This window comes from Rhinoderma darwinii, chromosome 6 (genome assembly GCF_050947455.1).
Source record: "Rhinoderma darwinii isolate aRhiDar2 chromosome 6, aRhiDar2.hap1, whole genome shotgun sequence".
Taxonomy (NCBI): domain Eukaryota; kingdom Metazoa; phylum Chordata; class Amphibia; order Anura; family Rhinodermatidae; genus Rhinoderma; species Rhinoderma darwinii.
In genome coordinates, this window is record NC_134692.1 from 14432774 (window position 1) to 14460345 (window position 27572).

The 27572-nt window shown below is 42.2% G+C and overlaps 1 protein-coding gene across 4 annotated transcripts in view; it reads right to left on the reverse strand.

The window, feature by feature from the left end:
* Positions 1-27572, reverse strand: part of ZRANB3 (zinc finger RANBP2-type containing 3) — a 179056-nt gene that overhangs the window by 142171 nt on the left and 9313 nt on the right. For all 4 annotated transcript variants that reach the window (XM_075829205.1, XM_075829207.1, XM_075829204.1 and 1 more), the window contains one exon: positions 25575-25721. In XM_075829205.1, the coding sequence (XP_075685320.1) occupies positions 25575-25714 (140 nt within the window). In that variant the 5' untranslated portion in view covers positions 25715-25721. The remainder of the gene's footprint in view (positions 1-25574; positions 25722-27572) is intronic.

The following is a 27572-nucleotide window of genomic DNA, read 5'->3' on the forward strand; positions in this document are numbered from 1 at the left end:
AAGCGAACGGTGATGTGAACAGGCCCTTAACTGCACTGTCATTTATTACTCTATGAACAAACCTATAACTACTATAATACTGCCCCCTATATACAAGAATATAACTACTATAATGCTGCCCCCTATATACAAGAATATAACTACTATAATACTGCCTCTATATACAAGAATATAACTACTATAATACTGCCCCCTATATACAAGAATATAACTACTATAATACTGCCACCTATATACAAGAATATAACTACTATAATACTGCCACCTATATACAAGAATATAACTACTATAATACTGCCCCTATATACAAGAATATAACTACTATAATACTGCCCCCTATATACAAGAATATAACTACTATAATACTGCCCCTATATACAAGAATATAACTACTATAATACTGCCCCTATATACAAGAATATAACTACTATAATGCTGCCCCCTATATACAAGAATATAACTACTATAATACTGCCCCTATATACAAGAATATAACTACTATAATGCTGCCCCCTATATACAAGAATATAACTACTATAATACTGCTCCCTATATACAAGAATATAACTACTATAATACTGCTCCCTATATACAAGAATATAACTACTATAATACTGCTCCTATATACAAGAATATAACTACTATAATACTGCCCCTATATACAAGAATATAACTACTATAATACTGCCCCCTATATACTAGAATATAACTACTATAATACTGCCCCTATATACAAGAATATAACTACTATAATACTGCCACCTATATACAAGAATATAACTACTATAATACTGCCCCTATATACAAGAATATAACTACTATAATACTGCCTTCTATATACAAGAATATAACTACTATAATACTGCTCCTATATACAAGACTATAACTACTATAATACTGCTCCTATATACAAGAATATAACTACTATAATACTGCTCCTATATACAAGAATATAACTACTATAATACTGCCCCTATATACAAGAATATAACTACTATAATACTGCCCCCTATATACAAGAATATAACTACTATGATACTGCCCCTATATACAAGAATATAACTACTATAATACTGCCCCTATATACAAGAATATAACTACTATAATGCTGCCCCCTATATGCAAGAATATAACTACTATAATACTGCCCCTATATACAAGAATATAACTACTATAATGCTGCCCCCTATATACAAGAATATAACTACTATAATACTGCCACCTATATACAAGAATATAACTAGTATAATACTGCTCCTATATACAAGAATATAACTACTATAATACTGCCCCCTATATACAAGAATATAACTACTATAATACTGCCCCCTATATACAAGAATATAACTACTATAATACTGCTCCTATATACAAGAATATAACTACTATAATACTGCCCTCTATATACAAGAATATAACTACTATAATACTGCCCCCTATATACAAGAATATAACTACTATAATACTGCCTCCTATATACAAGAATATAACTACTATAATGCTGCCCCCCTATGTACAAGATGATAATTTCACCTGTGGTGGCTCTACAAGGAAATTGAAGACTCACTTCCATATTTCCCCAGATTACAGCTGATCGCTGGGGGGAGACTTTGTAATCAGTTTATTGTCAAGAGACCCTTAGTCCTCTTTCATGGCCCTTCCTGAGCTGTATAAACAAGCGCCGATCAACGAGACAGCTCGTTGATCAGCGCTCGTTTGATCCTTTTACAAGGAGATGGTATTGGGACAAGCGCTCATTACTCTGATCGCTCGTCCCCTTACGTTATCATGTCGGCAGTGCGTTTCCCTTTTTACACATGTGCTGCCGACAACGATAACATTTTACTTTTTTAAAACGATACGATCAGCAAATGAACAATCGTTTGCCCGATAATTGGCCAGTGTAATAAGGCCTTTAGCCGATACCACATTAACGGATCTTGTCCTTGCCGACAGTGTGACAACTTAAAATATGACTGCGCCTACTCTTTAAGAGTTAATAGTTATTTGAAAAATAGTGATATCTCCATAGGGCTACATTGGGTTTCTCTTCCTTTAGGAACAATTCATGGATATCTAGTGACTTTGTCCTTGTACTGAAACCCCTTCTCTGTATGTGAAAGATACTAGATCCTATTCATCGGATTTCATTCATATCACTCTGACAGTTGCCAGACGGCATCTTCTGCTCAAGCGGATTCACAGTTCGGCCCCTTCTGGTGATGATGTTCAAATCCCCTTATGTCAGCTTATTTTTCTAAATAAATTGGAAACAAAATGCCATCCAAAAAAAAAAAAAGAGCACAATTTTTCCGCACTGACTGACTGAAATATTTTAAGAAGAGCAATTAAAGGGAGAGTTTACAATTAGACTGCTAGTCTGGCATTTAGGAAATCAAGGTTTAGGCTGTGTTCACACAATGCGGTAATGAACGTCTTTTACAGTGAATTACTGCAGTTTGGTAATGCTAATTCTAAGCCGCACAGTTTTTACAAGTGAAAATCAGGATTTAAAAAACCGCACAGCCAATAACCGCTTCACAAAACCGCAACAATTTCCAGTAAAATACATGCACTACCACAACATGTGAACACTGCCTGTTATGGAATCACTGGTTTATTTTTTTATATATTTTATTTTATTTCTGTATATTTTATTTTTCCCGTCCCCTGGTTGAACTTGATGGACATGTGTCTTTTTTCAGCCGTACTAACTATGTAACTATGTAACTATGGTTGTGCAATTCCCAGGGTGGAAGTTAATAGAATTGCTATGTAAGCAATTCCCCAAAGGCTGGTGGGGACTGTCAGGAATGAGCGTGCAAGTAAATCCGCAACCCCAAATCCGTCACAGCTCTGATCAACAGAGTCTAAAGATACTCTATGGTTTTCGAAAGAGCCGACCGCAGGGCAGGTTGGATTTTGCAGTATAGAACCCAGCTTGCTTTAACAGAGTTCAGTGTTGGATAAGAGGTGCAAGGCAGGCAAAACCAGAGCAGATAACAAGACAGCCCTGGGGTAAATAGAAAATCCAAAAATCACAAAACTAGTGGATATCAGGGATTGCAGAGGTCAAAACCAGCCAAGGGCAGAAAGTCCAAATCAGTAAGCAAAGGGTAATCCAGAGACAAGCCGAGGTCCAGTTCCAAAAAGGACAAATAGTCAAAAAGTAAAGGGTATAGTCAGTAGCTTGATCAAAACACATGCAGCAAGGAAATTCACAAGCAAAGAAAACAGAACCAACCCAGATTTAAATACTCCACCCTTCAATCAGTTAGGGTATGTGCACACGCTAGCTGGCTTTTACGGCTGAAATGACAGACTGTTTTCAGGAGAAAACAGCTGCCTCGTTTCAGCCGTAAAAGCTCCTCCTCGTATTATGCGAGGCGTCTGTGACGCTCGTAAATCTTGAGCTGCTCTTCATTGAGTTCAATGAAGAACGGCTCAAATTACGTTGCAAAGAAGTGCCCTGCTGTAAAGGATCTGCCAGGCACAACTTCTGTGTATACGCCCATAGGTAATCAGTCTGCACCTGAGTCTATGTCTCTGAGACTGACTCCATCTTCCACCACTCAGGCTTTCCCACTCCTAAGCCTGCCATCCTATCGCAGCCTGGCCAGACGGAGCTAGCTCCCGCCCTCTGTCTATTTATACCTGCCTTTCCTGTTCCTCCTTTGCTTGTGATTCTTCTCTTGTGGTTTCCTGGCCCAGCTACAGCTTCCATCCATTTGATCCTGCTCCATACTGACCCTGGCTTTCTGACTACTCTCCTGCTCTGCGTTTGGTACCTCGCGCACTCCTGGTTTGACTCGGCTCGTTCACCACTCTTGTTGCCCACGGTGTTGCCGTGGGCAACTGCCCCTTTCCCTTTGCTTTGTGTTCCCTTGTCTGTTTGTCTCGTGCACTTACTGAGCGTAGGGACCGCCGCCAAGTTGTACCCCGTCGCCTAGGGCGGGTCGTTGCAAGTAGGCAGGGACAGAGTGGCGTGTAGATTAGGGCTCACTTGTCCGTTTCCCTACCCCCGTCATTACACCTGCACTTCTTTGCCGAGGCAGTCAATTTACGCGTCGTCGTTTGACAGCTGTCAAACGACGACGCGTAAATTACAGGTCGTCTCCACAGTACGTCGGCAAACCCATTCAAATGAATGGGCAGATGTTTGCCGACGTATTGTAGCCCTATTTTCTGGCATAAATCGAGGCATAATACGCCTCGTTTACACCTGAAAATAGGTCGTGTGAACCCAGCCTTAGGAAGAAAGACAGAGAAGTGGGATAGGCTCAACAACTAAAACCAGAACCGCCCAGAAGCTAGACTAGTAGTCATGGTAATCTTAAAGGGACGGGCGTTTCCTAACAGAGCCTTATCTATTAACAATGTTTATGTCCGGTGTCCAAGGCACATGGCCAGAGTGGGTAAGATACAGATTGCTGTTGCTTGTATACACACATATTTATTTATTTTTACATTTTAATTGTAGTTTTGTTTTTGGGTTTTTTGGTGCAGTCTCAAAACAAAAAAATTACCCGAACCTGAAAAATAACACATCCAGGTGCACAACATAAAAGAAAACTCTGACACACTGTAACGAGCCGTGCACCTGTCACAGCTGTAAATGGCTGGTATTGAGTCTCATGTAAACAATGTTTTTATTCACTGACAGAAAGCAGAGATCTTGTAAATGGTAATGAATTGAAACAATATTGCTGAACTTTCAATATATGTTGATTAAACTGTAACCACATCTGCCTGGGACCCTACGTCGCAGATTACGTAAAGTTTCACGGGAAGAAAAGCGCAGCATGCAGAACTATTCTATCCCGCAAAACGAAAGATACCACGATGGAACCAATTATACGTTAATGGGGTCGACCAGCACCGTGGTTGCCTGTCATGCCACATACGTATCCTGCACTGCGTCAACTTAATCTTTCGACCTACGACTGAATTAACAATACACTTGTGAACTCATCCTAAGGGTATGTGCACACACAAAATAAAAAAAGTCTCAAAATACGGAGCGGTTTTCAAGGGAAAACAGCTCTTGATTTTCAGAAGTTTTTTAAGCCACTCGCAAATTTCGCTGCGTTTTTTAAGGCCGTTTTTGGAGCTGTTTTTCTATAGTCTATGAAAAACGGCTGAAGTAGTGACATGCACTTCTTTTTCGCGGCCGTTTTTTGAAAAACGGCCACGTAACAAAATGGGCCGTCGGAACAGAACGCTGTTTTTCCCATTGAAATCAATGGGCAGATGTTTAACGTCTGAAAACACTGCGTGTGCACATATTCTTAAGCGTAACACCGGTATATACAGAGACTTGTGCTTTCATTCATCATTATTCACCAAAAATGTAAATGCAACCTCACACAGGGAAAGCACCGCATGGCTTTCAGATATGCTGCCAAATTGCCTTTTGGAGAGGTCGAATTGGTTCTACAAGCTCAACACTATTGCGTCCATATTTGAAACACATGATTTGATTTGCCAGTACTTTAGACCTGTAAAGAACAGTATGGAGACAGCAAAACGGAACCCTAAAATACAAGCCAAATATATTATATAACACTAAATTACCATTTAAATATAGCTAAAATCTATGTAAAAAGAGGAGTAACTTTATAAATACATTACATATCCTTTACTGATCCTGAGTTACATCCTGTATTATACTCCAGAGCTGCACTCACTATTCTGCTGGTAGAGTTACTGTATAAACACATTACATTTCTTATCCTGTACTGATCCTGAGTTACATCCTGTATTATACTCCAGGGCAGCACTCACTATTCTGCTGGTAGAGTCACTGTGTACATACATCGCATTACTTATCCAGTGCTGATCCTGAGTTACATCCTGTATTATACTCCAGAGCTGCACTGACTATTCTGCTGGTGGAGTCACTGTGTACATACATTACATTACTTATCCTGTACTGATCCTGAGTTACAGCTTGCATTATACTCCAGAGCTGCACTCTTCTGCTGGTGGAGTCACTGTGTACATACGTTACATATCCTGTAGTCATCCTCTGTTACCGCCTGTATTGTACTCCAGAGCTGCTTTAATAATTCTGCTGCTTATTATTAGAATGATTTTCTTCAGACAACACCCTCTTTCCGTGTAAATAATATTCTATATTGGAGTGACTGTACACTGTCTGCCGTAAAGACTACACTTCTCAGAATGCTTATCTCTGTGCAGGCACCAAACAACAATGGAATGATGGGAGATTTCAACAGTACAGCTTGTAGAATAGCGAGTTCAGCTCTGAAGTATAATACAGTCTCTGGAATATAACTCAGGACCAGAACAAGTATTGTAATGCATTTAGAAAGTCACTCATGCTTTGTATGTCAATTCATTATATAGAGTGCCTATATAATGTATTCACCCCCGGTGTTTTTGCTGTTATGTTGCATTACACCCTTGAGTAAAAATAGATTTTTGGGGGGTTTGTGCCCTTTGATTTACACAACGTGCCTACCGATTTGAAGGTGCAAAATACTTTTACTGTGACACAAACAATAATTAAGACAGAACAGAGAAGAACTTTAGTGCGCGTAAGTATTCACCGCCTGAAAGTCAATACTTTGTGGAGCCTGTACCTGCAATTACAGATGCGAGTTTCTTGGGGTCTCTCGATTAGCTGAGCACATCTACACACTGGGATTTTTGCCCATTCTTCCTGTAGAAACTGCTCCAACAACTTAGATGGTTGTGTTGGTGTCCAGCGTCTTCAAGTCATGCCAGAGATTCCCAAGTGGATTGAGGTCTGGGCTTTGGCTCGGCTATTCCAAGACATTTATATGTTTCCCCTTAAACCCCGCCAGTGTAGCTTTGGCCATATGTTTTTATGGTCATTGTCCTGCTGGAAGGTGAACCTCTGTCCCAGTCTCAAACAGGTTCTCCTCGAGAATTGCCCTGTATTTACTGCCATCCATCTTTCCTTCAATCTTGATCAGTTTTCCAGTCCCTGCCCCCACATTATGATGCTGCCACCGCCATGCTTCACTGTGGGAAGGGTGATCTTGCTGTAATAGGAAGTGTTGGGTTTGCGCCACATGTATCGTTTCCCATAATGGACAAAAAGTTCAATGATAGTCTCCTCTGACCACAGAACCTTCTTCCACGTGTTTGGGGAGTCTGCTTCATGCGGTTTTCTTAAGTTTCCCTTTAAGAAATGTTTTTTTTATGGCCGCTCTTCCATGTACGACGTCCATCTCCGCTGTGAATCTTTGGAACTTCCTCAGTGTTATGATTGGCGACTTTATTAGAATCTTTGATTAATGCCCTCCTTGCCCGGTCTGTGAATTTTGGTGGACGGCCTTCTGTCAGGTTTGTAGTTTTGCTATATTCTGTAACCCCTTAATGACTGCCATACGGCTATATACATTCTAACTGCCGATGCCCCGTGAAGTTAACACGTGCATAAATGTTGACAGCCTGGAACGGGTTTAATGAGTGCAGTGCTGCTTCAATGTGAGCTGCACTAATGTCGGCCGCGGCTTTGAGAGCCCTGGAATACACCCCCCACTGTGGATAGTGCCACCCACAACGCCTTGTAGGCAGCGCAAAACCCTCTGTACTGTAGATAGCACCACCTAAGCTCCCTCCAGCATCAGAATCCCCGGCCATCCCCAAGTATATGTAGGCTTAGTCCCAGTTCTGGGTGTATGTGCAGAGTAGGTTCCTACCTGACAGATCGTCTTGTCGGGACAGGTGGGCTCACACAATTTGATCAAAATGTGCGCTAAGAACCTCCCTATTGTAAGTATATTTAGCAGTAATGCATATTTATTTATATTTAGCGGCTTAGGTGGCATTAATGTTCGCAGTGTGCGGTCTCCATTTTTTTGTGTGCTGTAGATAGATAGAAAAAATTACATTTTTTTTAATTTTTAGTGATTTGTCTGCTCATAATAAAAATTAAAAACACTGAATTAATTAAACTAATCTAGAAAATTAAAGCCTCAAGTCTTGTAAACAACAAAAATAGTTGTGATATTCAAAGCGGTTCCAAAGATATTATCGTTTAAAGGAGTACATATTAAAAATGGAAAATTTGACCTGGACACAGGGGCATCAATGACCCTTGGTCGTGAAAGGGTTAATTATACTTTGAAAAATATTTTTCCCCTAAAGTTGAAAAAAAAGTTGAAAAAAATTAACATAACTGGTATGTAAAAATCCAAAGTATTCTAATATATAATTATTTAACCCGTAAGCTGAAAATTTTAAAAAAAATAAACAATAATTTTAAAATCACTAAAATAGTTTATTTTATGTCACCTTAGCTCCCAAAAAACAAAATAAGTGATCAAAAAGTTGCATGTACCCTAAAATGGTACCAATAAAAACGACAGTTCATGCCACAAAAAATAAGCCCTCGCACCGCTCAACTGAGGACCATTTAAAAAGGTTAAAGCTCTCAAAGTGGCGACAGCAATTTTTTCATTGAACAAAGTTTTTTTCATTGTAAAAGTGGTAAAAAACTTAAACAAAATATATAAATTTGGTATCACAGCAATCCGGTCGACTCCTAGAATAAAGTTGAAATGTCATTTTTACCGCACAATGTACGCCGTAAAAGCGAAACCCAAAAAACAATGGAGGAATTACTTTTTTTTTTTTGCCCATTGCACCCCACAAATATTTTTTTTTTCAGTTTCCCAGAAAATTATATTGTACAATAAAAATGGTACCATAAAACGCTACAACTCGTTCCGCAAAAAAACAAGCCCTCATAGGGCTATGTCAACGGGAAAATAAAACAGTCATGCCTTTTGTAAGGCGGGAAGGAAAAACCAAAAATGGAAACCGAAAATTGGCTGCGGAGAGAAGGGGCCGCTAGTTATATTCCGTCTCTTGCGACATAATAACATGAATTCTGATATTTTCTAAATTAAAAAAAACAAAACATCAAAACGTCTTAAAACGTTCTTTGCTCTTTCTGAAAATATATTTCATTTCTTTTTCTACAGGCATCGCGCACTGGAATGGAGGAGAATTTCTCACTTTCTGCGAGGAGCACAAACAAGCCGCTTGTCACTTTTTGTAGGGTTTGTTTTTTTACATAAATTTTGCAATGTGCTAACCGCTCATAAAAAGGACAGGTGTAAGACAAAAAAAACAAAAAACTATTCTAAGGAAAACAATCTCATGGGTCACCGGGTCCTCGTATTCCAAAGACAGCACTTATGTAATTATGCAGTTACGATATAATTAAGCTCTGAATGAGATGCCATTTATGGAATGAAAAAGAAAATCGCAACGGGCTAAATACGCATAATGCTAATTCTCGGGAAGGCAGTCATGTGACCACACGCTATGAGCAGCTTGTGATTCGGTCTAGCGGACTCTCTCGCACACGACCGCGTGTGCCGCCGAAGTCCAGTCCGTGAGCCGTGGAAAGATAGGACATGTTCTGTCTTTCCACGGATCGGAGAGTGGGGTCCGAGAAAAAAGACCCGATTCACCCAACGAAGTGAATAGGTCCGTGAAAGCGATCGGGTGCCACCCGGATGCCGTGATAACGCTGGGTTCAGAAACGACTCCCCTCAAAGAACTACACAACTTCTTAAGGAAGTGAAAACGAAGTCTCCCCAGGATCGTGTCCTATTGAAATATATAAACTGCAAAAATAGGGACACGCGGCTTTTTGCGTTTACAGTTTTTCCACCTCTGCAACGGGCACCTTTATCGTGAACGATCCATTAACTTCTATGGGAGTAACTAAAAACAGCCGTGCCCGCGTCCCTTCATTGTTTGCTCAGGCACAGCGCCGTACATTTGGTTGTGGCCGTGCCGGATACTAGGACTGAGCTGCAGTACCAGGCAAAGCCACAACCGAATGTATGGCGCTGTGCCAGGAAAAACAATGAAGAGAGACCGAGAACGCTGGCTCGCACGGCCTTCATGAAGCTGAACGGAGGGGGTGTCGGAAGTCTTAAGGATAGGCCAATGATAAGACAGTCCCAGGATACCCCTTTAATCATTGTATAATGGCAAGTTACGCAACTTTCTAATATACTGTGGGGCACATTTACTAAGAGCGGCATTGTGCCAGCTACTGCACCTGGCATGGTTCACTGCATGGAAAAGTATAGAAATATGGCATCCTTACGCCCAAAACTGCATGAATTATTATAGTGTCCCTCCCTATTTTCAAGATCTGTGCTTGCTGTCAGTGAATTGACCAATCAGCATGAAATCCAAGCTCGCAGAGGATTACCTAGACTGGATACAATTGAAGCAAACCGCTGTAAGACCTGTTTGGTCTAATGGGTTTTCAGACCCTAAATATAAACAAGAATTCTACCATTCAGTGATAGCAAGCAGAGATCTTGTTGTGGAATAAAAACTAAGTATATTGGTTTATTTAAGTTGCAAAACTTTTCATTACGCAATAATGAAGCTTTAGTTACATAAAACCCAAAAGCCCCTTTAAATTCAGCATGGTAACGCGTTCACTCTGGGCATCGCGGAGGGTCCCCCGGTCCATGTAACTCAGAAGATATCTAATCGTCAGTCATGTAAACGGAAAACCCTGACATATTCCACTCTAATGATAACGCTGGTTAGAAGGACTTGTGATTCCGCTCATCCATCAAAAACTGTACAATCCAAATCCGGGAGGTGAGAACCTGCCTGATGTAACTCCCTGAAGCAGAGGAGCAGGCTTAGGTGCAGCTTCTGCCCCTCTCGTTACCCTTGGCTCTACCTATTAACTGGAGAACCCCTTTAAAACAATGGCATGATTTTTCAATTTGCTGAACCACTTCTTTTAATTTCACTTGCTCGTTCCTCGCAGATTCCTGCGCTCAGGCTGACGCCTCTCCCTCTGATGACTCCATGACAGATCACTGAAGGCCAATTCCTCATGGAATTAATTATACACAGCCGAGTATAATGGCAGAGGTGAGACGGTGCAACCTCACTGCTATTTTAAGACATGACAGCGCTACGTATTTCTGACTGCGGCTGCTTTAAGCTACTGGATAATGACTGTTAAATAGCAGTGACAGATGTATTATATATAAAACGCGTGACGTGTGGACGTGTACAATCAGTAGCCACCAACGCACGAGGTCGCAGGCTTCTGACTTATCTGCTTCTAAAAAGGAAACAAAAACGGTCATTGTTCCTTATATTATACGCGTTATAATTGGACACCAGGGCGCTCGCTAATAAGGTCGTGTTCACATTTTGCACCTTTGCCAGTCTTTGACCGCGGCGCTTTTATTTTTTATATTAAACGCCATTTTATGTAAATAACGTTTATTCATTGTACAATGAAAAGTTGTGATTTACGTTGATGCTGTTGAATTCTGTACCATTTTAAAAATATCTGCTTGCTGTCAATGAATATGCACCTTGACAACCTGTCCGGATGTGCGGCTTACAAAGCTGCAGGACTTGTTACATTATCAAATGTCTCTCTTCTAACAAGTCATCCTACTGTATGGGAACACATCAGTTATTAGCACTGAACCTGTCCTGATCAGGTCTGCACACAGGTGCATTGCTGGTTATAAGAGATGGCTCTGATACACTGTAACAAGAAAAGCACCTGTGTGCACAGGACATGGTTTTTGCCCTCAGGATGTTTAGCAAGAATGTTTCCATTCAATTAAAGCAAGCAGAGATCTTCGAAAAATTCTGAAAACTGTAACTGCTTGTTTTGGTGATGTGGAGCGTAGATTTATGGATCCATTTGTTGCACGGGGGCTTACATCACAAGATAGCTGGTCATATTACGGAGTTCGGTATCTCATATTCCTTGTACTTTTCCATTTTTTTATTATTACTTTTGATATATTATCCCCAAGGTTTTTGCCCACTAGTCAGATGTACATTATTGATTAGCCCCGCGGAATAGCTCCATACGATTTGCTTCTTAATTCTTATACACCTCCCCGACACCTTCTATTCCCCCCCCCCCCCCCCCCATAGGTACTACACTGTTAATTTGACGGTACTTGACAATGCTCTGGTGTCGTTTGGCACTGCTGACTAGTCACTTAGTGACCGGTCACTACACTTGTCTGTTTGCTATTTGGTTTACTGCTGTTTTATTTTATTTTTTTGTTGTTCGTAGTCATCTCTGGGAACACGGTCCCATCGCAAGTGTGGACCCTCACCTTGCAGCATGCATTTGTATTTGTATTATTATTGGTAAGTGCCACGGTGGGCGATGTATATGTGTTATGCCTGATTGCACGCTCCAGTGTTGGATCCCTTGCATTCTTGGATCATGGCTGATTTCACTCTTGCATCCCTGAGGGTACGTGCACAGGTAGTGTTTTCAGGCGTATTCCGGGGCATTTACGCCTCGGAAAACACCTGAAAAAACGGAAGCAGAACGCCTACAAACATCTGTCCATTAATCTGTCCATTAATTTCAATGGGAAATACGGCGATCTGTTACGACGGGGCGTTTTTTTTACGCCTCGTTTTCCAAAAATGGCACGTAAAAAGACGCCTGCCGAAAAGAAATGAATGTCACTTTTAGGGACGTTTATGGAACCATTTTTCATTGACTCTATAGAAAAAACGCTCCAAAAACGGCCGTAAATAAAATCAAATCTGAAATCAAGAGCGGTTTTCCCTACTCCGTATTTTCAGACTTATTTGATTTTGTGTGTGCACGTACCCTTATAGTAGAACAGACTATATCCTGCTACACCATAATTTACTACCCATGGTCCTACACACGTCAATTAGTAACATGTTCCTCTCGGACCAGGCTCCAGTTAGCGGTTTACTCCAGTTTAAACATCAGGGAAGAAGAGAATTTCCCTGGCGTCTTCGTGAGTCGCTTACGCACGACTCTGTGTTTAAACGAACTGAAGCGGACCATAGCCCACTCCACCATGGATCACTCTCATGATCCGTCCTCTCCAACAATCAAATGGGAAGCACTCAAATGTGTCCTTAGGGGGGTTTTCATAAAACATGGCTCTCGTATTAAAAAAGAAATGGCTTTTCGCCTTAATGATCTTCTCACACAATTACGACGATTAGAGACTCAACATAAACAAACTTTGCAGGAAGCTCCACGTAGAGAGGTCACTAAAGTCCGTCACGATATACAGACCATTTTGGATAAGAAAAGTGCCCGTCTCCGTCAGGTGTGCTCCAAATTCTTTTAGGAATGGGGTAACAAAGCAGGAAAACCTCTAGCGCGGGCACCTTTTGCACCTATTATTCTTCTCTTTACAACCCCCCCGCTCAGGACACCCTCTACCTGATCCTTCCCTTACTTTATCAGAATACATGCTCAAAACTGCATTGCCTACACTTACTCGGGAAGAAGCAGACTCTCTGGATTCCCCTTTTACTATTGAAGAGCTATCACAGGTTATATCGGTTCTGCCCGCCGGGAAGAGTCCAGGTCCTGACGGTTATACGGCCAATTTTTATAATCTATTTAAGGACGAATTATCTCCCCCACTTTTAGAAGCCTTTAACTCTATATCTGGCCATAATAGGTTTCCGGACTCCTTTTTACATGCCCATATCACAGTCATACCCAACGAGAGTAAGGATCCACAACAATGTGCCAGTTTTCACCCTATTTCCCTGATCAGTACTGACGCCAAGATGTTTGCCAAATAGATAGCGGTTAGACTTGCTGGGTTCCTGGGATCTCTAGTCCACTTAGATCAGGTGGGTTTTGTTCCACAACGTGAAGCTCGAGATAATACTCTGAAAACTTTTTCACTGTTGCATCATGTGAAGAAAAATAAGATTCTGTGTATGCTACTATCTCTGGATGCCAAGAAGGCGTTCTCATAAATTCATAGGGCTCATAACTATTCTTTGATCGCTCCTATTAGCCAAACGGCATAATATTTTTTTTTGTAGACGGCAGTCTGTAATCTGCTGATGTATTTGCAGGGCAGCATAGTCAGCTGATCTATCCACTGTAAGGGGGATTAATATACATAAATCTTAATTATTGTAGAATATAAAGTTATGCCTATTTCTGATATACTTTGAATTTACATTTCCTATAGCAACAGCTCCTAGAGATCGAGGGGTGCTACCGCAGACATGCACACGTTCTGGCCCTGGAGAATTAGGGGGTATTGGGGACTTTGTTGAAATATCTCTAAAACACTGTGCATCTGGGATGAGGGACTTCATCCTGATCTTCAGGAGCCACCAAGGAGAAGGTAAGTTCATGTGTGTACTGTATGTATGAGTATCCGATCATAAATATCTGATAATCCAGCACCACGGCGGTCGTAAGGAAGCCGGATTACCAGAATGCTACTGTAGATCAATGTGGAGCACTACTGTAATATCCAGCCAAACGATGCTGGTCAGCTCCTGCGTCTACGTCCTGTATATACTTTTGAACATTTTTGATACATTATTTTGGGAGAAATGCTACTGCTCTCTTGTGACAGTCTTATGATTAATGTTCCCCATGTCACTCCGACTGTTAATTATTGGAGTGGGGATGTAGCCACTTTGGCTACAAACTCCAGAAGGCCCTGGCTCCATTACAGCGAGGGGCTTTTGTACATTAATCATCTCTTTATACGTCCTCGCCGGCTGCTCGAAGCTTTTGTTGTTTGAATTGTTCGCTCTCTTTAAAGCAATTGTGTGTGGACAATATTTTTTTCTGCCGGCAGCTCCAACAAATGCGATACGGGAAGCTGAGGAAATTAGCGCTGTCACAGCCCATTACTAAACTCTGCAACGTGAGCGTTTCCGCATCGCGGCGGCACGGAGGGGCGACAATGGTAACCGCCAGCCAGAGACGTTTAGCCGAGGAAGAATTATTTTCCCTGTTCAGACAGATTTGAATCATGATTACGTCTTGCAGAACCCTTATGAATGTATATGCTGAGCCAGGTCTTGGCAGAGGACCACGGCTTATTAACGAGCAGGCACAGGGCAGAAGAGGAGGCCGTTCTCGGGGTACAGAACTTAATTCTTCCAAATAAAAATGAATAATAATAAAAAATGTGTCACGTTACTGTGTAAACCAATTAATGAGAAGAAGGTAATGCAGCCGGAGACATTTTGCATGGGTACCCCGTGCTGGTCCCGAGAGACGCCTAATGAGTTGGTATAAAAAATGCCTCCTATGTCCACACAACTGGGGCAGTTAAAATTAATGAATATTTTGGCAACCAACCTGATATCTCTCTGGAACATCCATCAACAAAGAAAAATCAGGTTAGGGGTTTGTCACCAGGGGCTCCCCTCAGTGATGACCTGGAACAAAACTAAGAGAGTCAACCTACTTTTCGAAATCACACATTTTGAAAGTAGGTTGATACTCTCTTCGTGTGGCTACAATGAAAAAAAGATGGTTGAAAAGGTGGACGTTCAAAAGAACAGGAGGTGGTTCAGATTGCACAGGATGGATGGCACCTACGTAGCAGGTACTATTCCGGTTCTCCTACCCAAGAATAAATGGCAGGGTGGCTAAAAAGAGTGTTCGTCCCCTTTCACTCCCCATGAGCCAGGGTTTAGAGCCATTGCCAAGAGTTGCTCCTGCTCGGACGGGTTCGGCACGACATTGTTATTATATGGTCGCCCATTCTTTTGAACGCGCTGTGTGACGTCATTTTCATTGCAGGAGCTTATCCTGGTGATATTAGCGGATCAGTGGAGTGTCAGCAGCCAGACCAACCGCCAACAACAACAAATTACCTGAGAAGCTTCTGCAGGAAAGGGCGTCAATACAAGGAAGACGATGGTCAACAAAATTATTCAGTATTTAATACCGCCACCAATAAATGAGGGAGACCATAGTAGGAGGACTGTTCAAGTAAGGCTTAGTCCACATCTGTGTCGGGACTTCGTTCATGGGATCCGTCGGACCTTTCCGTCAGGGGAACCCATGAACGGAATCCAAACTGAAACAAACGGAAACCATAGGTTTTCGGTTTGCATCACCACTGATATCAATGGTGATGGATCCGGTGGAAATGGTTTCCGTTTCTCACCGTTGTGTAAGGGTTTCATTGTTTTGGCGGAATCAATACCGTAGTCGACAGAACCCTTACACAACAGTGACAAACTGAATCCATTTGCACCGGATCCGTCACCATTGAAATCAATGGTGATGCAAACGGAAACACATGGTTTCCATTTGTTTCAGTTTAGATTGCGTCCATGGGTTCCCCGGACGGAAACTCTGATGGAATCCATGAACGAAGTCCCGACACAGATATGAACGAAGCCCAAGCTCGCCTGACATGTCTGTTATAGTAAATATTTGCATTCCCCATATAACAAACAATTCTGGCGCTTCTTTTCTTAGAACCCTACATTGTGAAGTTCCTCTGTTATTCCTCCTGGAAAGGTATGAATAAATTGACAACTGGGTGTTACCATTCCCCTTGTCTATGGAGCGTGTCCCTACACAGTATAACACTGTCCGATTAGTGCGGTTAGGTGTCAAAATGTGTAACGACACACCCTAATGACAAAGATAACACCCTGGTGTCAATTTAGGCTATGTTCACATTAGCCCCCGCTGCAAATTTCATCAGATTTGAAAAAACAGAGTTGTATGCAGAGATATCTTTCCCGTCAAAGCGACGGACACCTCGATGGAACTCACTTTAAGTCAATAGGGTCCGTTGGGTGCCGCTGGTTATAAACGGAAGCCACGACGCAGATGTGAAACACAGCCTTATACATACACTACCGTTCAAAAGTTTAGGGTCATTTAGAAATTTCCTTATTTTTGCAAGAAAAGCACAGTTTTTTTCAATGAAGATAACATTAAATTAATCAGAAATACACTCTATACATTGTTAATGTGCTAAATGTCTATTCTAGCTGCAAAAGTCTGGTTTTTAATGCAATATCTACATAGGTGTATAGAGGCCCATTTCCAGCAACCATCACTCCAGTGTTCTAATGGTACATTGTGTTTGCTAACTGTGATAGAAGGCTAATGGATGATTAGAAAACACTTGAAAACCCTTCTGCAATTATGTTAGCACCGCTGTAAACAGTTTTGCTGTTTAGAGGAGCTATAAAACTGACCTTCCTTTGAGCTAGTTGAGAATCTGGAGCATTACATTTGTGGGTTCGATTAAACTCTCAAAATGGCTAGAAAAAGAGAGCTTTCATGTGAAACTCGACAGTCTATTCTTGTTCTTAGAAATGAAGGCTATTCCATGCGAGAAATTACCGAGAAACTGAAGATTTCCTACAACTGTGTGTACTACTCCCTTCAGAGGACAGCACAAACAGGCTCTAACCAGAGTAGAAAGGGAAGTGGGAGGCCCCGCTGCACAACTGAGCAACAAGACAAGTACATTAGAGTCTCTAGTTTGAGAAATAGACGTTTCACAGGTCCTCAACTGGCAGCTTCATTAAATAGTACCCGCAAAACGCCAGTGTCAACGTCTACAGTGAAGAGGCGACTCCGGGATGCTGGCCTTCAGGGCAGAGTGGCAAAGAAAAAGCCATATCTGAGACTGGCTAATAAAAGGAAAAGATTAATATGGACAAAAGCACACAGACATTGGACAGAGGAAGATTGGAATAAAGTGTTATGGACAGACGAATGGAAGTTTGAGGTGTTTGGATCACACAGAAGAACATTTGTGAGACGCAGAACAACTGAAAAGATGCTGGAAGAGTGCCTGGCGCCATCTGTCAAGCATGGTGGAGGTCATGTGATGGTCTGGGGTTGCTTTGGTGCTGGTAAAGTGGGAGATTTGTACAAGGTAAAAGGGATTTTGAATAAGGAAGGCTATCACTCCATTTTGCAATGCCATGCCATACCCTGTGGACAGCGCTTGATTGGAGCAAATTTCATCCTACAACAGGACAATGACCGAAAGCACACCTCCAAATTATGCAAGAACTATTTAGGGAAGAAGCCGGCAGCTGGTATTCTATCTGTAATGGAGTGGCCAGCGCAGTCACCAGATCTCAACCCCATAGAGCTGTTGTGGGAGCAGCTTGACCGTATGGTACGCAAGAAGTGCCCATCAAGCCAATCCAACTTGTGGGAGGGGCTTCTGGAAGCATGGGGTGAAATTTCTCCCGATTACCTCAGCAAATTAACAGCTAGAATGCCAAAGGTCTGCAATGCTGTAATTGCTGCAAATGGAGCATTCCAAGACCAAAGCAAAGTCTGAAGGAGAAAATCACTATTTCTAACCTTGTCAATGTCTTGACTATATTTTCTAGTCATTTTGCAACTCATTTGATAAATATAAGTGTGAGTTTTCATGGAAAACACAAAATTGTCTGGGTGACCCCAAACTTTTGAACGGTAGTGTACGTGTCCAGCAGAAAAACGTACGGTCACAAGTTACCTTTCAGCCAATCAGGCCAGAAGGTACGGGTATGATCGTACGGTGTACAGTTCTGAATAGTACCAGCTAAATCCCTTTTAGCTGATCTTCGTGACAGAACCTCTAAGGAAAAAAAAATTATTTTTAGATGCTGGAAATAAAACCTCAAATACCTAAAACATCTGGCGCATAAATCGTACACAGGTGGAAACATGAGCGCCAATGTCTTATGGGTCATCAAATTCAGAAAGTTTTTTACAAATACACTAAGCATCTATATAACTAATGCCGATATATTCAATTAATTATTGGTCTTAAAAACAAATTTTGGTAATGAAGCCGAGTAAGAAAACACCTTAAAACGAGATAAAAATAAATAAAAACAAAATAAAAAAAATAAAAGATGCCGGAATGATTTATGCTTTTGCTCTTTACTATTAATTATAACAAGGAGCCGTATCCGTAATTAATTATCCAAATCATTAAGAAGATATTCTGTAGAAACACAAGAACATTTGCATTATAAAGACGAGAAAAGAATAAAGGAGGCGACGCCAATGTACAGCAGTCACACAGAAACAAAGAACAACACAACGTACAAATCTGTCAAAAGAAAATCTCCTTGTAAAGAAAAACTACAAATGATACGGAGTTTGTAACCGGAGCCGAGATCCGCGTGTATTTACCAGGATAGGAGAGAACAGGAAAAAATAGCAACAATGGGCTGTTCTTCGAAAGCCTGAGGAATGAATAAAGATGAACAAGCGAGCAGCGGAGGGGAACCGGAATTTGTTTCAGGACCATTACAGAGCGCCGGCTGTCAGCTCCGCGTCCCGGATTTTAAGAGGTTTCATTCCTACATAACAATCAGGGAGCAACTGAGGCGAAAAGGAGAGACCCATTTTATGTGAAATAACAGCGTGCGTTCTGATAAAAGGTCCTGTGAAAACTTGAAGGGGCAGTTTAAAGGTGGTCTAAACGTTATAAATCAAGCTCAAATGTAAAGAAAAAAACAACAACTTTTTATTAAAAAAACGTTACCGCTAGTGTGCACCGCTTTCCAGTTCTCTGAATGCAGCCAGCAGTGTAAAGTATAGATGTTTTCATGCCGGTTGTCATGGCTACGTCCAGGGTTTTGAATTTATATATACAGTTAAGTATCATTTCTCCTCCCAACTACACTAGATGCACGAATACTAAGCACACAAAGGTCTTTTTCTTATTTATATATATATGAAGATGCTTGAGAAAAGTACTAAGGCTGGACAGAAACGTGGCATCTCTGCATTGATAATCACTCTATTTTTGCTTATATTGGAGTGCTGCTGAATTCTTCTTGATAGATTATATATATATATACACACACACAGTGAAGGAAATAAGTATTTGATCCCTTGCTGATTTTGTAAGTTTGCCCGCTGTCAAAGACATGAACAGTCTAGAATTTTTAGGCTAGGTTAAATTTACCAGTGAGAGATAGATTATATAAAATAAAAAAAAGAAAATCACATTGTCAAAATTCTATATATTTATTTGCATTGTGCTCAGAGAAATAAGTATTTGATCCCCTACCAACCATTAAGAGTTCAGCCTCCTCCAGACCAGTTACACGCTCCAAATCAACTTGGTGCCTGCATTAAAGACAGCTCTTACATGGTCACCTGTATAAAAGACTCCTGTCCACAGACTCAATGATCAGTCTGACTCTAACCTCTACAACATGGGCAAGACCAAAGAGCTTTCTAAGGATGTCAGGGACAAGATCATAGACCTGCACAAGGCTGGAATGGGCTACAAAACCATAAGTAAGACGCTGGGTGAGAAGGAGACAACTGTTGGTGCAATAGTAAGAAAATGGAAGACATACAAAATGACTGTCAATCGACATCGATCTGGGGCTCCATGCAAAATCTCACCTCGTGGGGTATCCTTGATCCTGAGGAAAGTGAGAGCTCAGCTGAAAACTACACGGGGGGAACTTGTTAATGATCTCAAGGCAGCTGGGACCACAGTCACCAAGAAAACCATTGGTAACACATTACGCCGTAATGGATTAAAATCCTGCAGTGCCCGCAAGGTCCCCCTGCTCAAGAAGGCACATGTACAGGCCCGTCTGAAGTCTGCAAATGAACATCTGGATGATTCTGAGAGTGATTGGGAGAAGGTGCTGTGGTCAGATGACACTAAAATTGAGCTCTTTGGCATTAACTCTACTCGCCGTGTTTGGAGGAAGAGAAATGCTGCCTATGACCCAAAGAACACCGTCCCCACTGTCAAGCATGGAGGTGGAAACATTATGTTTTGGGGGTGTTTCTCTGCTAAGGGCACAGGACTACTTCACCGCATCAATGGGAGAATGGATGGAGCCATGTACCGTCAAATCCTGAGTGACAACCTCCTTCCATCCACCAGGACATTAAAAATAGCTCGTGGCTGGGTCTTCCAGCACGACAATTACCCGAAACATACAGCCAAGGCAACGAAGGAGTGGCTCAAAAAGAAGCACATTAAGGTCATGGAGTGGCCTAGCCAGTCTCCAGACCTAAATCCCATCGAAAACTTATGGAGGGAGCTGAAGATCTGAGTTGCCAAGCGACAGCCTCGAAATCTTAATGATTTACAGACGATCTGCAAAGAGGAGTGGGCCAAAATTTAATGTAACATGTGTGCAAACCTCATCATCAACTACAAAAAACGTTTGACTGCTGTGCTTGCCAACAAGGGTTTTGCCACCAAGTTGTAATGGCAGGGGTTAGGGAGACGGACAAGTGAGCCCTAATCTACCCGCCACTCTGTCCCTGCCTACTTGCAACGACCCGCCCTAGGCGACGGGGTACAACTGGGCGGCGGTCCCTGCGCTCAGTAAGTGCACGACAAACACGACAAATACACAAAGGAACACAAGCAAGAAAAAGGGGCCGTTGCCCACGGCGACACCGTGAGCAACCAGAGTGGTGAACGAGCCGAGTCAAACCAGGAGTGTGCGAGGTACAAAACGAAGAGCAGAAGAGTAGTCAGTAAGCCAGGGTCTGTATGGAGCAGGATCAAAAATAGCAGGAGCTGTAGCTGGGCCAGGAAACCACAAGGAAAGAATCACAAGCACCGAGGGACAGGAAGTGCAGGCTTAAATAGACCGAGGGCGGGAGCTAGCTGAGTCTGGCCAGGTTACGATAGGCTCTCCCACTCCTAAGCCTGCCAGCCTGAATGGTGGAAGCAGGAGTCAGTCTCAGGGATGTATTCTCAGGTGCTGACTGATTAGTTCTGGGAGTTAACCCCGAAACTGTGCCTGGCAGATCCTTTACACAAGTATTAAGTCTTGTTTGCCAAAGGGATCAAATACTTATTTCTCTGTGCACAATGTAAATAAATATATATAATTTTGACTGTGATTTTCTGTTTTTTTTTTTCTTATATAATCTCTCTCTCACTGGTAAAATTAACCTAGCCTAAAAATTCTAGACTGTTCATGACTTTGACAGTGGGCAAACTTACAAAATCAGCAAGGGATCAAATACTTATTTCCTTCACTATATATATATATATATATATATATATATAAAACAAAGCAACATTTGAAATCTCTGTATGTGACGCAGTCATGGCAACCAATGAAAACATCCAACGCTAACACGGCTGGATGCAGAGCTGGAGAGCGATGCACAAAACAAATAAGGCCTCATGCACACGATCCGAGCCATGTGTACGGCTGTGATTTTCGGGTCGGCCGGCCGCGAAGCAACACCCGCGAGCCGGCCGCAAATCGCAGGCCATGCACATGGCCGCGTCTACTATTTCCTATGAGCCTGGACCATGGAAACCACGGTCGTGTGCATGGGCCCATAGGAATGAATGGGGCCGAAATTCTCCTGTAGATTTTCGGGGGAATTGCGGCCGCAAAAGCACGTTCGTGTGCATGGGGCCTAAGGTTTATATTCACAGGATATTCCAGAAATGTCAGACAGGAGACGCCTAATTCACACGAGCATGTTCGGACTGTGATATACGGAACGTATTTCGGCACCATTTCCTGGACCGAACACACTGTAGGGAGCCGGGCTCCTAGCATCATAGTTATGTACGACACTAGGAGTCCCTGCCTCGCTGCAGGACAACTGTCCCGTACTGAAAACATGATTACAGTACAGGACAGTTGTCCGGCAGCGAGGCAGGGACTCCTAGTGTCGTACATAACTATGATGCTAGGAGCCCGGCTCCCTGCAGTGTGTTCAGTCTGGGAAATACTGCCGATATACGGACCGAACATGCTCGTGTGAATTAGGCCTTATTCAAATGCTCCAGAAAAAAAATAAAAATCAGCACAAAATAATGACCGCGCCGCAGATTTTATAATCCAGGGTGTTCGTTACTCACACAGATTTGCACACTGAAAAGTAGGAGATTAACTACACTGAACTTTAATGACGCTTTTCTGCGTCTGAAACTCTGTTTTTGCTTTGGCTTTCCCTGATAATCCACTATAGATGCGCTACTAGCATATCCCGACCATGTGAACATGGCCTAAATGTGCACAAAAAATTAATCATGAAAATGAAAAGTTCAGCTACGTTCTAATAAACGTTGTGTTTCAATTCCACACCATTTTCAAGATATGTGCTTGCTGTCGGTGAATAGAAACATTAATTATTTAAACCCAGAGGCTGAAAACACATTCAGATCATGTCCAACTGAGAAGTGCACAGGGAAGCACCGATCTATGCAAGCTCATCATTGCGGACTACTGAAACAGCTTAATGAGGGGGATGTAAAAAGTCATGTAGGATCATTAATGTGTATGATGATCTTTATCCTTAACCCTCATTTAGTATATTGTGGGGTCTGATTTATAGGAACAACTGTACTCACTGGTTTAGAATTATTCGGACATCTGTAATCCGTGTTGGAATCCGGTTCCTTGGGCCCACCAAAGACTATTCGGAGGACCACCCTTCATATATACAGAACATGTGCACATCCAATTTTCATTGTATTGTAATCTTTGTTGTGATCATTGTAGACACCGGATACATCATCAGTAAGATCTAATAGGTTATTAGTGATCATCCCATAAGAAATAGACCCTAGGGGCAAGGGATTGGTTCCAAATTCACCTCCAAATGAGGTGGCCTCCTGCTGAACCTTTGGGGTCCATTACTCTTTCAAAACCTGGGTCCATCAGAGGAAGCTCTAGTCCTACCCGATCTGTAACATTGATCTGACATGTTGCACATCCCACACTTAATATTGTATTTTTGATGCGTTTTTTTAGGTGCGGTTTTTCCATTTCGATGAGAAAATCGGTGCATTTTTTTATGCTGCGGATGTTTGTGCGTTTTTTATCAACTAGACAGATGCAATTCTGAGAAGGAAACGCAAGATAAATTGACATGCTGTGGATTTTAAAATACGCATCGCAGGTCAATTTACGTGCAGAAAAATTCTGCAATGATTAGATGAGATTTCTTGAAATCTCATTTACTCTACTGGCACTGTATTAGGCCAAATACACACGAAGCCTATTACGTGCAGATTTGCCGCACATATTATCATGTGGCAAATCCGCAGCGTAAGGCTGGATTCACACGAGCGTGTGCTTTTTGTGCACACAAAAAACGCGGCGTTTTGCCTGCGCAAAAGGCACTTAACAGCTCCGTGTGTCATCACCATATGATGTGCGGCTGTCTGATTTTCGCGCAGCCGCCATCATTATGACACTCCATTTGGATGTTTGTAAACAGAAAAGCACGTGGTGCTTTTCTATATACATTCATCCTTTTCCCAGTGTTTCCGTGTGACATGCGTGATTTTCACGCACCCATTGACTTCAATGGGTGCGTGATGCGTGAAATACGCAGAAAGAACGGACATGTCGTGACTTTTTCGTTGCGGACTGATGCGGCGTAAAAATCACGCACATGTCTGCACGGCCCCATAGACTAATAGAGGTCCGGGCGACGCGCGTGAAAATCATGCGCGTTGCACGGACGTATATCTCGTTCGTCTGAATAAGCCCTAATACAGCACCAGAAAAGTAAATGGGATTTCAAGAAATCTCATCTACACGTTGCGGAATTTCTCTGCACATAAATTGACCTGCGGTGCGGATTTCAAAATCTGCAGTATGTCAATTTATCTTGCATTTCCGTCTGTGTATCCGACTAGTTTAAAAAAAAAAAAAAAAAAAAAAAACGCAACAAAATCCACAGAATCAAAACGCACCTATTTACGCAACAAGAGGTAAAGACCGCACCTAAGAACGCACTATTAGGTGCAGATTTTACCTGCGGAATTAACTGCGATTTTGATGGATTTTTTTACCAAATTCCGCAACGTGTACATGTAGCCCTATGATGCAGGATATTCGCACGTAATACGCATGGTGTGCACTAAGGCCGGGTTCCCATGGGTCGGATACGCTGCATAAAAGCGGTCTGAAAACTCACACCACATTGTGGTGAAGTTTTTCGGACAGAATTCCGGCACGCGGAAAGCAGCGCTTGGGGGAAAACAACAACGTCGATACTTACCCCCTCCATCTTCTCTGCACGTAGTCCAGCCTCCTACGATGATGTTGCAGGCCGTGTGACACTGCAGCCTGTGATTGGCTGCGGCGGTCACATGGGATGAAACGTAAAACCCAGGAGGCCGGACTGCAGGAAGGAGGAGGACGTTCTGGGTAAGTATGATTTATATTTTTTTCCGGAGTTGCAATTTTTGCTGCGTAATTGCTGTGATTACGCCGCAAAAGTCTCAACACTTGGCTCTCTGTTGCGGATTTTGCATCCTCATTGAATTCAATGTGGAAAACAAAACCCAAAACAGAAAATCAACAAAAATGCAGAATAAATTGGACATGTAGCAGAAATAAATTCCGTACCGCAGGTCAATTTATTAACGTTTACGCTACTTTTTTTCCTAAATCTCATCCACTTTGATGTTACTGTAAATGCTGCGGAATTTCCGCACAGGATTCCATTGCGGAAATTCTGCAGAATTTATGCTACGTGGGAGCCCGGCCTTGAGGTGTTTTTCAGGAATAGAAAAACATGGCTGCTTTCTTTCAAAACCAGCGCCACATATACTGTAGTACGTCCACCGCTTGTGTTTGTTATTGCATCTCAGTCCCATTCACTTTAAGACAGCTGAGCTGCAATACCAGACACGACCTAAATACAGGTGTGGCGTTACTTTAGGAAAAAAGCAGCCATTGTTTTCTAGTCCTGGCTCCTCCTGTTACATTGTCGGCACCACCTTATCCTGAATTTAAGGGAAACGTGATGACCGTCTTTTTACCTTCCTTGTTTCTGCAATGCAAACAGGACTCCTTCCCTCTGAAAAGGTAGAAGCCTCTCTCGCAGTTTTTCGGGAAGACACGATAATCTGTCAGCCGCATCCTGAGCCGACTCCCTTTGCTTTACTCTCGACTTTGCCATTCTTCACCTAAAATTTATTGGAAACGAACATGAATGAAAACCAGAAACTTTACAGCATTTCCGCTTTCATGCAATCATTGTATAATGAAAAGTTCTGCCGCTTTGGGTTTCAATTTCTCACCATTTCCAAGATCTCTGCTTGCTGTCAGTGAATGGGAACATGATCGTTTACATCCAGAAGCTGAAAACCTACCCAGCTGCAGGGCTCGTAACAGCGTCAGAGCTCCCTCTTCTAAAGCCGTGCGTCTGTGTGAGCAGCACATTATTAGCACATATAAACAGCGATAATTATCTTATCATGGCATTTTTCCTCCAGATCCTGACTCATTAGTAATTCAGCTTACACCCTGATGGACACGCACATGAAACAGCATAAACAGAACAGCTGCTCTGACTAATACACATCAATGCGGATCGCTCTCCAATATCCCAAAATAATAAGATGACATCACATGTACGGACAGATACCCAGAAGAAAAAAAAAAAAAAAAAAACTTTACAGAAAATATACTTTTCATCCAACTAACAGAGACTAAAGACAAAAAAATGAAAAAAGTTAGAAAATGAAGATAAATTATAATAACTATAGAACCCCCAGTGCAGTAGATCAGCAGAAAGAAACGTTACCCTTAGGCTCCATGCACACGACCGTATATTTCAGCCGTAATTACAGACCCATTCATTTCTATTGGCCACGGACACCTTTCAGTATTTTTACGGATGGGTGTCTGTGCTGAAAAAAATTATAGAACCCGTCCTATTCCTGTCCGTAATTACGGCACGGACTCCCCATAGAAGCCTATTGGCGTTTCTGGATATGGACGGCTACGGATGTGCGTCTGTAAACCGTACGTATTTATGGAAGCGTTGCTATGCAAAATGTTGGTGACATCATTTGCAGCCTCCCTCTTTTCTACGGACCGTATTTACAGAAACTCTGCGCCAGAAAACGCTCGCGGGAAAAAAAAAAAAAAAAAAAAAGGCATGCTCTTTCCTCCCACAGTTACAACTCTTGGAAATCAATGGGAGACAGAGAAAGTGTTTTCGCTGCATTTTATGCCCGCGGCACTCATTGGCCGCGGCCGAAAAACGCAGCAAGATTGTGCAGGCAGGTCAAAATCAGCCACAAAAGTCCTGAAGGAATTTTGTGGCAGATTTTTTTCTGCCTGCAAAATACTATAAAACTTAGGCTATGTTCACACGGGGTATTTTGCCGAGTTTTTTGACGCAGAAACCGCGTCGCAAAACTCCGCAAAAACGGCCCGAGAACGCCTCCCATTGATTTCAATGGGAGGCGTCGGCGTCTTTTTCCCGCGAGCAGTAAAACTGCCTCGCGGGAAAAAGAAGCGACATGCCCTATCTTCGGGCGCTTCAATGGGAGGCAGAGAAAGCGTATATTTCGCTGTTTTATGCCCGCGGCGCTCAATGGCCGCGGGCGAAAAACGGTGCGATAATTGCCGCGAAAAACGGCGTGCAGGGAGAGGAATATCTGCCTCCAAGTTCCAAACGGAATTTTGAGGCAGATATTCCTCCCCCAAAATACTCCGTGTGAACATAGCCTTAAGGGATATTCTAGTTTTAGATAAAGTTTAACCACTAGAACAGTAAAGTTCTACAACATTGGGTGGAATTTATCAAACGTTCTGCGCCAGTTTTCTAGCAAAGAAAAGTTAAAAATGCCTCAAAAGTTGCAATTTGCAACGACAGGAATTTATTAAGACTGGCGTTTCATACGCAGTATTTATGCTACGTGTGAACTGACCTCTACGGACCTAGCGCTGAAGAGAAATTGAACGCTTGTTGCCGGGTTCCCCCACATATTACAGCCAATCACTGGGGTTCTCAGCAGCAGGAGACC